This window comes from Lycorma delicatula, chromosome 5, assembly GCF_047948215.1.
Source record: "Lycorma delicatula isolate Av1 chromosome 5, ASM4794821v1, whole genome shotgun sequence".
Lineage (NCBI taxonomy): Eukaryota > Metazoa > Arthropoda > Insecta > Hemiptera > Fulgoridae > Lycorma > Lycorma delicatula.
The window spans coordinates 79,835,009-79,850,101 of record NC_134459.1 but is presented as its reverse complement, the minus strand read 5'-3'; the positions used below and the strand labels follow the sequence as shown (position 1 = coordinate 79,850,101).

Below are 15,093 nucleotides of genomic sequence, written 5' to 3'. Positions count from 1 at the left end.
ATTCTAGTACTTCAGAAAGCTTAAGTTCACTCTTGATAATAATCTCGTTTTGTTGTTTCTCGGCATTATTATTTTTTTATTAAGAGGTCGATTTATTGCTTTTTATTTTGTTTATAGGTCAGTGATTCTGGCTGGTTTTATCAAATTTAAATGAAATAAAAAAAACCCTAAACTTTAAAGTATTAAAATTGCTTTGAAAAAAGAATATTAAAAGCGGAGAAGCCTAAATTTATCTCCAAAGATATCAAAAATAGGAAGAATTTCTCCAAGATCATAAAATTAAGACATTACATGACTTGCAGTAAGACCAGTCATTTTTCATGACACTGAACCAACCTCGAAATCTGCTCAAAATATTAAGAAGCTTACCGAAGAAAATCAATGATCCAAACTTAACAGAGGAAATACACAGATGAAATATAACAAGGAGATCAACCAAAATCAAGAAAATCTAGAAATAGCGAAAAGGAAAAGAATGTTAAATATTTTGGACAATTGATCAGGATAGGCTGAAAATATTAACTTAACAAATCTTTGACAAGGTGTTGAACATGAAAAATAAATCAAATCACCCGAAACAGATGAAAGAGTACCTCCAAAGGATAGAATTGAAAGAACTATACTGTGGACTTGCTATAGAGGTAATTTCTGAAGAATGATTTAAAATATAAAAGTTCTTGCGGATTAATATTTTACCTGCAATCATTAATATGTTCCTCTGTAAAGTAAACTGTCATATATATAAACATATATTTTTTTTTTTATCCTCCGGGACCACCGTTAGGTATTGCTTCAGAGGAAGAGATGAATGATTATTTGTAGCGTGTGAAAATGTCAAGCCTGACTGGGATTGGAACCCGGAACTCCGGATAAAATATTATGTCATATATATTTATAGTCTTGACAACCATACTTTCAAGGAAATCAATATTTTTAGTCTTAACTTCCGTGGAATCAATCACCTCTTTCACATGACAGTGTTCTTTCCTTAATTTAAAATTAACTTGACGTTTAAGAAGGTTTTTCCTAATGAAAATTTTAAACTGGAACAAGCGGTATAATCTTATTCACCGAATCTAGATAAAAAATATAAAATTTTCTGTATGTTTATTCCATGAAGTTGTAATGAAAATTATCGATAACACTTAAAATGAATGCACATTAAATGAAAGTTGACTGATAAATTAATTACACATTTTAAAGAGAAAAAATGAAATTTTTACTTTTTTATTTCCTTGCACGAAGTAAAGGAAGTATTGTGATCGCGAAAAATTTCGGTTTTCAGATTTCAATGGAAATATCCATTTTGATTATGTCTGAATTCATTTTGACTAGTTCGGCGCGACTTCTGTACGTACGTATGTATCTCGCATAACTCAAAAGCGACTAGCCGTAGAATGTTGAAATTTTGGATTTAGGACTGTTGTAACATCTAGTTGTTCACCTCCTCTTTTGATTGCAATCGACTGAACCAAAAGTGTCCAAAAAATCCCAAAATCCAAAACAAATTGGATTTTGTACTTTTTCTTAACTACAGTAATAAGCCCTCATTGAGAGCTTTTCAACGATATTTCATGTGGTACTTATTTTTATTGGTTCCAATGTTATAGCCAAATAAAAGTTTAATTAATGAAATACTTTGATCTTACAAGGGGAAGGCGCATCGGTTCGAATCTGACTTCATCTCCTTTTTTTAACTTTTTTTTAATTTAAATATATTGATTTATTAAATATTTAACCTCTGATTGTAAAAAAATTGCAATAAATAATAATTCAATAATAACAATAAAAAAATGTATATGAAAAAAAATCAGAAGTTATAAAAAAAGTTAAAAAAAAAAATATATGTGTATAAAAGTCAGATACGATTTTTTTTTGTTGGATTAATATCTTTTGTTATTAACCAAGCAAATGGTTTCGAACATTTGTATTCTACGTAATGTCTCCGAGTTTATTTGTAGAAAAACTGAAGGTAATTATTTCGAAATATTTCTTCCTTATAGACATATAATAATTTTATTTCGAAATCTAATTTTGGAAACAAAAAGTTATTTCAAATACCAGATCACAACATGATGTTAATGAGGTTCAGATGCCTTTTTTTGACTTGAAACCAAAAATTATGATTATTTTGTATATCGAAATTTAAAGGTAATGATTTTTTGTTAATTTTTTAACATTTAAATTTCGAATTATATAAAAAAATTTAAACAACTTATTTTTCATTAAAATAGTGTGTAGGTGACAAAACCTTCAGATGAAATTTAAAAATTTTTTAATTCGCTTTCAGTTAATGCAATCGGAGCATTAAACGATTTAGAAGATATGATGTTAAAAAATCCCCGCTTTATTTTGTATTTAGTGAAATTTAACGAACGGTTATTGATCATAGCTGTAAGAAATTTATTTTATTAATTAATAACATTTTTATTTTAAAGATACATACAAATATGAGAATACATTTTTCAGGAAAGTCGACTTAGGTAAGTGATTATTGTGTTGTTCCGTGATTTATAGAACTACTAAACTCAATAAGAAGATAAGAAGATACAGGTATATCTTTTCTGAAAATTTAAAATGTCACGTAAAACATTTTTTAAGTATATAAGATATAATCAAAGTAAACACCGAACCACGCTATAAAAAAATAAAATAAAATAAAAATTTACGTAATTAAATTAGTCTGTATTAATAGCCTGTTTTGGAAGTGAAGCGAAATGCACACATTATTTCGTCTGAAAGTCAAACAGATTTTTTCATGAAATGAATTAACAGTTGCGTGTTTTATTATTCAAAAGCAACGAGGCAATTTATTCATTGGCTGTTCATTACAGGTATTTAAATGTAATTTTATGCGCGAATAATTTACATTTATAAAAAACACCATATCCTATAAAATGAACGTACATTAACAAATATATTAGATTTAATTGACACCTGTTGAAATTAACATATATTTCAATAAATTTTAAATACTATATAAAACATATAATAAACATGATATTACAAAAAATACTCCGCATAATGTATTCTCTGAAATATAATTACAAATATGTAATAAAGTGGGTCATATTTTTAATGAATCAAATAAAACACAACTATTTTGGATAGCAAAGATTTTTTTAATTCTTATTTAAACTGTTTATCTGTTATATTTTTTATTTTACACGACTTTATTCATATTTTAGTAAAAAATCAGAAAATAACTTATATAAGACATGTAAGGGAAAAAGTTGACAACTAATTTTTAATACTTTCCCTGGCATTGGTTATTTATTCTTCGACGGTGGAAAAATAATAATACATGAAAATAAACCAAAAAATGTTTTAAAAAATTAAAAAAATTTAAGGGAAAATTAATAAAAAGAACTTTTTTATTTATCTAGTAATTAAAGAGCTCAATTTAATATTTGAAGAAAGAGTTCAACGTTAAACAAATTCTGAATAATTTTAATATCAAATGCTAGAATTTTTTAATAAATTCTATTGTTAAGTAATACATTCTGAATAAAACCAATCAAAAGAAAAATCAATAATACATAACAGATCTTGTTAAAAAAATTACATTATATGCTTCAATAATCACAAGAAATCTCAATTTAAAATAAAAATAAATTGGTAGTATACACTCGTATAGGAAATAATTATATCAGTAGAATTCGACGTGTGTATAAAAGGGCAATCTAATGTAACCGCGCTTGAAATAAAGTCGATTACTATAAATTAATTATAAATAAATGATATTTCAATGGGCGGAGACTTTCTCCAATAAAGCACAAATCTTTTGTTATAAACTACATTCAAATCGATCAGTCCGTTAGAGCTATTGGGAACAGTTGTTTGTACTTCCAAAGTACAAACAAAAAAGATAAAAACATTGTGAAACCCAAAGTCCGGCAAGCTGTCGGAAGTAAAACTTAGAGTAATAAAATGCAGTTTATTACAATTTTAAATAAAGTTTATTGATACTTAGATATCTACTAAACGATTTCAGCTAAAAAGCAATTGAAGTCTTTCTGCTTCTTTATGTTCAATTCCCTCTTAAAAAAATGAAAAATAAAATTTTACTCTAATTAAATAGTGAATTTAATGGAATAAGAGATCAGTTAAACAAAATTGTATAATTATTCATTAAGTAGAAGTCTTTATATCAGTAATTAATAATCTTGTATAATCTATACTATTACAAAAAAAGTGTGTGTGTGTATGTGTGTGTATGTGTGTGCGCGCGCGCGAGCGGAACGCTAATAAAAAATTGAGCAAAACAAATGTTATATTTTAATAGAGAACCAAAAATGATCTCATGACACCAACTGGTACTCTCCACCAAACTTGATAGTCTTCGAAATAATCGAGGGGTATCAGAGTATCATGTGAGAACCGATCGATTGCTTTAAAAATTTCAGGATACGTTCATATTATCCCAGGGAAGATTTTAAGTCGTAGATCGAGATACTAGACTCCTTGGGGAGGTATGAGGGGATATCAGAGCTTCTATGAAAAGAACGAGGAAAACGTTGGAGGAAAGAGCGCTTTTCAGGCTTTAACTGTTATTTATCAGTATTATTCTAACAACCATGAGGATTAAGAACACTGCGGGGGTCCATGGGGCAGAGTCCCGAGACTAGACGAGAAGGGCTAGCTCGCTCGTCCTGACCACTAGTCTACATTAATAAAATTACAATCTTATCTCAAAAAGAAGGTTTTTATAATTTTTGGCTAATTTTATTTCTCTTTAATGTAAGAAACATTGATTTGATCGAATCTTCATTGTTGAAAAACTTGTTTATTAGAATAAATGATAGGCATTAGAGAATTTAAAACATAACTAGGGATATTGTTTATCCCTTTTATAGAAAGAATTTTCCAATTTTTTCTTATTTTTCACCTTAACAAACAAACTTTACAAAAAAACAGTTTCAGGGTGGATCATGACAATTTTTATATGCCAAATAAATGAGTAGTTCACCGGTCTAGCGGTTAACTCGATACAACTCAGTTGTTTAACAGCTGATTTTCGAAGTCGAAGGTTATGAGGTTCAAATCCTAGTAAAAGTTAATTACTTTTATACGGATTTAATGCTAGACAGTGGATGCCGGTGTACTTTGGTAGTTGGGGTTCAGTTAACCATACATCTTAGGAATAGTCGATCTGAGTCTGTACAAGACTGCACCTCATTTATATGTCACACATACCATTCTTATCTCATTGGGCCAAGAGGGGAGTTTGCTTACAAGTTAAACAGATTACTACGTACACATACGTGAAAAAAACCTTGTGATAAATGCTATTTAAATACTTCTTAAAAATTCCTTTTTTCAAACGCGTTAAACAAATGTTGGCTCTCTGTCTATTCCTTTTTTATGAAATTTTTAAAAATATTTCTATGCTAATATTGGAGTTTAGTAATATCTTGGATAGAATTAATTTCTTTGCAATTTTAAAAATGAAAATATTTAAAAACAAAATTAAAAAAAAATAATAATCCTGTTTAAAAAAAAAATTAATTTTTAAAACAATAAAATTGTTTTAATTTTCTGTTTAATCATTAACCTGTTATAACATCATTTTAAACTACACATCATGTCTATTTCATTGATATTGGGTGCACATACTTAGTTTTTGTAGATGAAATTAAGTTATTCCTATCCATTATAAAAATTTCTCTTTGAATTACGTGTATCACTTCGAAATCGGAAAACAACTAGTTAGAATTTATGCCTTCACGCAAGAATTTCTTATATCAGCTACTTCTACCGAGTATAGCTTCATTAATAATTACTTGAGAAAATAAAAATTATTGTAGGAAACACATAAATCACTACGTATATGTTATAAATGATATTAAAAAAATATAATCTATAATAATAAAATTACATCACACATAAAATGACTTTCAATTTTTTTTTCCAAAATAACGAATTTATTAATAGAGTCGAGTTAATATTAAAATTTATATTATACCTTGGTGATGATTTTTCAAAGATTTAAAATAAATTTTTAGGATAAAAAAATCAGATAATGCTTAGCGTCTTTACATTATGAACAATGAGATCTGTAGTTAGTAATTTATAAAAACAAAAATCATATAAAAGAACTATTTTCTTGTTATTCAGCATAATCGACCCACGAGAAAATTAATGAAAAACAGATTTTTAATAACCCATGCAGAGAATCTTCTGACAAATGTATTTAAAATTACGCTAAAAAAATTTCTTTCATAATAGCTTTAAAAAAAAAAAATACTAATTAAATAAAATTAGTTATTTAGCATCCTAATAAAAATTTTATTAAATACTTTACAGTTAGCATCATCAAAACATTTATTTATTCTACTTATATTAATTATCATTTTCACAGGATCATTAATATAAATATTATTAAAATGAATTATAACCAACAACGTCTGTTTCATATTATTAATTTTTTACTGCTAGTTACCCTTCATCTTTCACACAAATGTTAGAATAGTCTCTTTGTTACTCGTACTTTTCTTCCCTCTTGATTGGACAGAATTAAATATAATAAGATATATTTTACTTAAAATTATTTTCTTTATTAATCTCTTTTTTTAACCAATCAACTATACAAACTTATAAATTAAATTCACTACATTTCACTTAGAATTCTCTAAGCTTCCTCAGGTGACAATCCACATTCGTTCAAAATTCTTTTACATATTGTAAGAGTACTGTACTACAATATGCAAGAGAATTTTGTATAATGGGTGTATGAATGTGTACGTATTGTCACCTGAGGAAGTTTACAGAATTATGAGTGAAAATTAGTGAATTTAATATATTAGTTTGTGTAGTTGATTGGTTAACCAAGAGATTAATAAAGATAATGTTTTTAAGTAAAATATATACATTTATATATATACATACTCATCTCGATAAATAAAACATTTATTAGAGCTCTATTCTGTATGATTGTGTTTAAATTTTAGTGAAATTAGATGTGATTATTACTATTGTGTAGAAATTGTTATAGTTACACAAAAATTAAACGGATTAATTATATTTTTGTAACAATTTTATCAAACTAAAATAGTCAACTCCCCATTATCCGCAAGCGGTTTAACCGCGATGCCTCTCGAAAAAAAAAGTTTTAAAAACTTATAAAGAAGCAATAAGTTTTCTTTTTCATCGTTCTGTGATAAGTTAACTCTCATTTATTTTTTACTTGAATGTGTGTTTGTTTTGAATAAGTTAATGCTGTATTGCGAATGTGAGAGGACGATAGTTCATATTAAGCTACGCAAACTACGAAGTTAAATTAAAAGGAAGTGTTTTCAGTCACTAAAACAACTATCAATTTCGTCTTATTAAAAAAAAATCTGAAAGAATAAAATAAATAAAATTAATAATTTATTAATTTCTTTTTTTAGTGTCTATGTATTTTTTCTCGTAAGCTACTTTAATTTTAATAAGTGTTTGTTAATGCAATACTTAGCATATACAGTCTATTTATTTACAATATTAGTGATAGTGAAAATTTGTTATGTTAATATGTACTTTTAAATAAACCTTTAGGTATTACTTTTACCAGGTACGTAGTAGTGTAATGTACCGTACTGTATTTTATTTTATTATTTATTGTTGAATCTTAACATAATACCATGTAAATATTATAGTGTAGTACAGTAGTAGATCACTTTAACAAATATTACTCTTAAATATTTTTTTGAATCAACCGCAATTTTTCTATGATTTTAGATTATCCGCGATTCTCTTCCCGGTAATTACCGCGGAAAACCGAGGGGCGACTGTAAAACATTTTAAGGTAAAAAAATTGCAAGTAATTTATTTATACAATGTTTTAGTCAGTTTAACGTTAAAATATCATCTGTTGGTTAATATGATTTTATAAAGAATTTAGAGCCGTAAATTCCATTAACTGATTTTTATAACTTACAATTTTTCTTAAGGAAATCCTAAATTTCTATCTTTTACAGTGGTATTGGGTATTTGACTCCGATTCTAGATTTATCTCTTAAATTTTTTTAAATATAAATATTATAATTACTTTTACTTAGAATTCTGCTATGACATTTTTATAGCAAAAGCAATAATTAATAATTCTTTCGGGTAGGAATTCACAGTCAAATTTCTATCACTTCACTTCATTATTGCTCTTTTATTAAACATCGGAAACATATAACATTTACTCATCCATTGAGATTGTGAAGAAATTTTATGTAAATTTAAACATTGATTTAAGTTATATCAGCCAGTGGATATCTGAAATTTCCCGATTATCTATTGGTTGATATATAGATTATCTATCAATTTTTAATTCATCATTAACATAATTAAAAACACTGCAGTAAATCAAATTAGAATACTGTGTGTAATAAAATCTGCACATAACTGTCCCATAAATAAACATTTTTAAAAAGTTATTAAGGCGGAAAAGTATAAAAAGCTTCTAACCAAATGCTACATTAAAATCAATGTTGAGATTTTAAAATATTCAGTTGTTTTCATAATCGACTATTACATTTGAAAGCATTAAATTTCTTCAAAATTATAGCCTCAATGTACAAATTATTCTTGATACTAATTTGAACTTGTTTTGATACTTCTCAAAAAGTACGAAAGTCAGAATGATATATACTATTACATAACATGAGCATTTCATTTGACAGTATTACCAAATAATATGAATATAGTACCGTCGATTTCAAAGGGCTATCGTTGTTATATTCTTATTCCAATAAATAAGCATGCCCTTAACCTAAATTTAACTGATAAGTTGATTAATAGGTAATTTTATTCTAGAAAAAATTGTAAAACAAGTGAGTTATGCTGGAATGATAAATTATTAAGAACTTTCGATTTTTGTTTTTATAATTTCCTAACTACAGATCTCATTGTTCATAATGTAAAGACGCTAAGCATTATCTGATTTTTGAATCCTAAAAATTTATTTTAAATCTTTGAAAAATTATCACCAAGGTATTATTTAAATTTTAATATTAACTCGACTCTCTATTAATAAATTCGTTATCTTTTAAAAAAAAAATATTCAAAGTTTTTTTATGTATGATGTAATTTTATTATTATACATTATATTTTTTTAATATCATCTATAACTTATACGTAGTGATTTATGTTTCCTACAATAATTTTTATTTTCTCAAGTAATTATTTATGAAGCTATTACTTGGTAGAAGTAGCTGATGTAAGAAATTCTTGCGTAAAGGCATAATAGTAAGTGCTAATAGACATCGCGAAATACTGTAATTGTTTTGCATAAATCATGGTAGGAGACGGGCAACTGTAATCTAATGAAATAAAATTCTATTTCATATGTACGCGCTCAACAATCACAAACATTTTTATATATACTTTAACAGATGTATTTGATGTAACTTTTAATTTATAATTAATTTGACTTAAAGCATAAATTAACACACTATCAGATCGGCTCCCTGTTTTTCTTCGGTACTGCTATTATATAATAATAATTTCTGTCATTTTGAAATAAATTTTATTCATAAAAAATGCTTACAAAAAAAAATCCTTTAAATTATATAAATTTCATTGTTGTTGTCAAAGAGATTATGTCTTGTTCCTTGTTTAGGCCAAAAGTAAATTAAAATAGATTTAAAAAAATAGTCTTAAAAAAAGTTACAAAAATTTAAAAATAATGCTCATCAATTCGTTTCTTTTTTAATGTTTGCCTTTTGAAGATGCCGAAAATTAAAAAAAATCTATGAAGTTACCTTTCCTTAATTTTCCGTCGATTTCAAAAAGGTTAAAATTTAAAAAATTTGAAAAAATTACTTTCTCTTTTACAGTTTTTTATGTTTTTAAAAATTTTAGTTTTGTTTTTATTTGAAATATGGATATCTCTAAAAAAATCATTGCCGGCATAAATATGAAAACAGCGTTTCCAAAAAAAGGAGAAAATCTGATTCTTAATAAAAATAACAAGATGCAGATAAATTACATAAAATGTAAAGATATTGAACCGATCGTGAACTTTAATCTCTGGTCTCTTTTCCCCCCATTCGGTACGTTACGAGCGTGAACATTGCTGTCCGAAACGCTTAATATATGTTATTTTTTTTACTATAATATTCGTGCGAAAATAATCTGAATAACAGAATGATATCAGACTGTCATTTATTAACAGCAAACCGATACTAAGAACGGTAACAACAAAAATTTCATTAAAAATGTTTTAAAATCGTCTACAAGATTTCGTATAAATAATTTTAGTTAAATTATTTGGAAAAAGATTATAATACAACTACGAGAGGCACTTCCTTCGGTCTATTTTTCACTTTTTTTGGTCTAATCTGCCCACCTTCTGAAGAGCAAAGCTTGAAAACACATAATATATATATATTTTGACTTAAATCATAAATTAAACTATCACATCGGTTCTTTTTCTTTGGTACTGTTATTATACAATAATAATAATAATAATAATAATAATAATAATAATAATAATAATAATAATATATATGTATGTATATGCATACAGGTTTAACTGAAAACCTTCTCTTTTTTTGACTTTTGTTAAAAATAAAAAGTATATTAAATAAATTTCAAAGATGAAACGTGTGTTACTTCACTATTATAATAGATTTATATTCATTTTAAAATAATCTATGTGAACTTTATTAGAAAAAGCAGCAGCAATAATACAAAAGCCATCCATTTTGTGCTAGTTAGAAATTTTGAAAGTAGCTTTGGTTTAATGAGTTCCTATAACTGTAAGGCTGTCCAAAATAATATAAAAATAAGTTAAAATTATAATAATTATTATTTATACGTAATTTCATATATTAAATCAGTTAAATTTTAATTAACTAAAATAATTTTTGTTATAAGACGGTTACACTTATCATACAAACTTAATTTCTTGTACTGGTAATCATTGTTTCACTGGATAACGTAGACAAAAAACAATACAAAAGATAATAACGTTTGAATTTTTATTTTTTTCGAGGAAAATGAAGTAAAAATTTAAATTGCACAATCATCTGATAAAATGTGATGTATAAATATTATTCTTTTTTTTAAATTATGATCTGTACATTTTTTTAATTTAAGAAAAACTCTGTTTTGAAAAATTTATAACTAAAAAATCAATAATCCATATACTAGTTAATAAATTTTGGTCTTACAATTTAAGAAAATGAACTTTGCCTTTAATGTAGTGTGTTGTTAAAATCTAAAATAACAACTTTTATAAAAATTGTATATCTAATTTTAAATCAAAACGATTATTGAGATTAAATAATAATTAGGTTGAGATAAACTTGTTATCAATTACTATTGTTAACAATTGTTATTCATATCTTAGCCGACAATCGTACCCGGGAACATCGTATAGCAGGCAAATATCATCTACGCTACCGAGGCGGATAGATATGTTTTATTAGTTTATTTTACGTCATTAAATTCTTTAAGCAGGCTTTAATAAATTGGATCTGAATGTTTAAAGTAATAAATAAGCGATGTATAAAACCGATCATACGATTTTTATATACATATTTTAATTTTACTTTATAAAAGTTAAGTAAAGTATTCAAAAAATTATTTTTTGTATCATTTTAATATTTATTATGTTTTATTTAAATATATATACATATATATAGATATATACATTTTTTATCTATTATATTTTTTATATCACACGCAAAAATCACTGTTAACTGTTATAAAAATGGCGTAATTCGTGTTAAAAAGAAAAGTAAATTTATTGATTTTTTTTTAGTGTTGGTATATTATAGAATCACGCATTTGATATCTTGAACTGGATTAAAACATGATTCTGACGTGATTACTAAAAGAAACGCCAGACTTAAGTTTATACTATAATAGATAACAAAGAATTTGATTTTATAAAAGTCTATAGAAATACTGTAAAGCTTGGTTCATATAATAATGACTAAATAGATCTAATTGTTAGTCTTAACACCTCTTATTTCGCTCTTTTTTAGTTGAAAAATTACGTAAAACTGACTGAAAATTAATTTTTTTTTAAAAGTTAAATAAGAGATCTTTCATAAAAAATAATCGAAAATTAGTTATTCGTGCCTTGTAATTAGTAACGAATGAATTTCTTTTATAATTTTATTTAAACATTCGTTTTTTTCTTTTTGTTTAGTTTCATAAATATAATTTTTTTTTCTAACTTACTATGCATATGATAAAATATTATAATTTTCATAAAATAATTATTTTCTACTATAATATTCGTAATTATAAAATATTAAATAAAAAAATAATAAAATTACAATTTTCGCGGGATTTTTTCCCATTACAAACATTTTACCTGTCGAGGGAGGCTGACTTGGTACTGGAGCTGTTTTTCCAAAAGTAGTCAGACGCTTGGCGCGAATTTGGTTCTCTTGGGCCGAGGCACCTAGAACGGCTGACGCCAGGACGACACCCCAACACCAATTCCACATCTTGAGTGGCGGGCAACAGGCTACGGCCAAACTCTTCACAATGCAAGTTTCTTCCCTTATGGCGCATAAACGAACTCTGCAGGCGGCGCCCGTAAACGTAAAACTATCCCCCCTTAAAGCAACCCTTTCGGTTCACGAATTATCCAACAAAAATGTTTATTTATTATTATTATTCTCCCCACCACTTAAATGTACTAAGGTCATATTAACGAGTATCACGCTGTTGTAAATGATTTTTGAAAAAGAAATATCAGTAGTCAGAATTTATAATTTAAACAAAATATTTAATAGTTACTTATTCCAAACTTAAATATAATTAAGAATATTGAAATTAAACCTATTTAATCTGATAATTATCTGACATAAGAAGGTAAGTTTACTATCATCTTTCAATTAAGAAAATAAGAATAAGATACAAGATATATGAAATACCGATATAAAATTTTTTAAATTAAAATATATTTATATACATTCAATTCACAAATATAAGTACATACTAGTGTATGTGTGTGCGCGTGCGTGCGCGTATATATATATATATATATATATATATAAAATATAGTTTGAATTATCTGGGATTCATCAAACTGAAAAAGAACTCCAATTGTTTCAAATGCTATTTTCTTTACCCTTGAAATATCTTTTTCTTCTTCTTCTTCTTAGACACAAGGATTAAGCTTTTGCCTGTTCGAATTCACAATGAGCTATTGCTGTCTTTTACGTGGTCTTTCAATGTCCTTCTTTTGCGTGGCTTATAATTTTGTACTTGTATGGGAATCCTATTATCAGCCATTCTCTCCAGGTGTTGCTTCCATCGATTGTGGTAATCTGTCACTCTTTCATTCAATATATAAATATCTAAATCGGTTCTTATTTCTTTATTTTGTATCCGATCTAACCGTGTGACGCCTTTCTGCCTCTTAAAAATCTCATCTCCGTTGGCTGTATCTTACTTTCTTGTCTTTTTGTGGACATGACTCATAACTCGCCGACTAGCTTCTATAAACAAGAACTGGGGTGGCCAGTCTTCTTGAAGGAATTCTTCTGAAATCTTGTAGAATTTCAACTGGCCTGAACTATTTTACTAAATCACATACCTTTCATGTAAATAAAAACAAAACTGTTTCCGTAAAATAATGAAAGAAGCACATTATGAAAGTTGTTTAAAATTCTAATTTACTGAGTGAAATTTCTCACTAAAATGCATCTTTAGCAATTAGTAGAATCATATATAAAAATTCTTTCACTAAAAGGGAACTCTCCCTTTCCCGTACGAAATGAAATAAAAAACTCCTACCAAACTTTACCAAATTTTGTCTGTTAAGACTTTTTTTTCAAAAATACATTCTGTGCGAGTAAAATGAAAAAGATTTTACCAATAACAGAGCTAGTTCAATTTTGCTACTCTTTCAACTTTTACAAATTTATCCTAAATGAATAAATACCAAAAGATCTATTTTTTATCAAGTGCTCTGATAAATAATTCAAATGAACAATTTTTGATTCAAATTAGACTTTTATTTCATTAAGATAAGGTAGTTTTGCAAGATTCGTTGAAACAGATATGGTCTTAAGTACCGTTTACGGGTAATGCAATATAAACAGAAGAATAGACAAACGCAAATAAAAATAATGGGCACAAGATGGAAAATTGTAGTGAAGTTTTACTTCAGTTTGGTATGAAATTTAAAGATAATAAGAAAATTAAACATCTTTGCAATTTACCAACGTAACTTGAATTATTTGTACAGTAAATTACAGTACTGGTTGAAAAATTTACCTACATAATTATGAAATGATAAAATTTTAACTAAAACTCTGTTATTTCGAGAACAGGTTCCCCGATTTTGATAAATAAAGAAGTAAAATAAAATGGTGAAGGGGCGGGGCCGCGTCTGGGGTGACTAAAATATTGCAATCCTATTGGTTTGGAGAGGAGTGTGTGACATCATAAGGGGGGGGGGGCGTTACATCATAATACGGTCAGGTTGTGAAAGGATTAACATTTCTAAACTATTTTTTACAATTATGTAAATTCATTAATAATAAATAATTAACATATAGGAGAAAAATAATATGCGAAAACTCTATTTTGGGATAGTAAAAATTTAAACGAGTGCAATTTATTTATTTTGGAATTATTAATTGAGACTATTTGAGTACGATCATCTATATAAGTTAAAAAAATTCAAGAGAAACATTTATAATGCTGTACATTTCCAATTTTAAGAAATGTGGTATGCGAAACTATGTTTGAAGCCTTAGCTAGGTCTACAAAAAACCTTAAAACTTTGTTTCTTTTATCTAATTGTTAGAAATTTATTTCTAATTTAATAGGAATTATTAGAAATGTTTAATTATCTAGAAATGTTGTTTAAGCAGCCAATAAGAGAATATTTTGTGTTTTTATTATCTTGGAATTCATGATGGTTTGAAACTTATACGTTATCACCGGTTTGAAATCCATTTAATAAAAAATCCGTTATTATGTTTAGTTATAAAACTGCTTTTCTTTTTCCTGTTTAGCCTCCGGTAACTACCGTTTAGATAATTCTTCAGAGGATGAATGAGGATGATATGTATGAGTGTAAATGAAGTGTAGTCTTGTACATTCTCAGTTCGACCATTCCTGAGATGTGTGGTTAATTGAAACCCAACC

General features: G+C 26.6%; 1 protein-coding gene across 3 annotated transcripts in view; it reads right to left on the bottom strand.

Moving 5' to 3' along the window:
• The window catches only part of sosie (oogenesis-related protein sosie), an 81,080-nt gene extending 68,581 nt beyond the window's left edge, over window positions 1-12,499 (bottom strand). For all 3 annotated transcript variants that reach the window (XM_075366445.1, XM_075366444.1, XM_075366446.1), the window contains exon 1: window positions 12,299-12,499. In XM_075366445.1, the coding sequence (XP_075222560.1) occupies window positions 12,299-12,434 (136 nt within the window). In that variant the 5' untranslated portion in view covers window positions 12,435-12,499. The remainder of the gene's footprint in view (window positions 1-12,298) is intronic.
• Window positions 12,500-15,093: the final 2,594 nt, after the last annotated feature.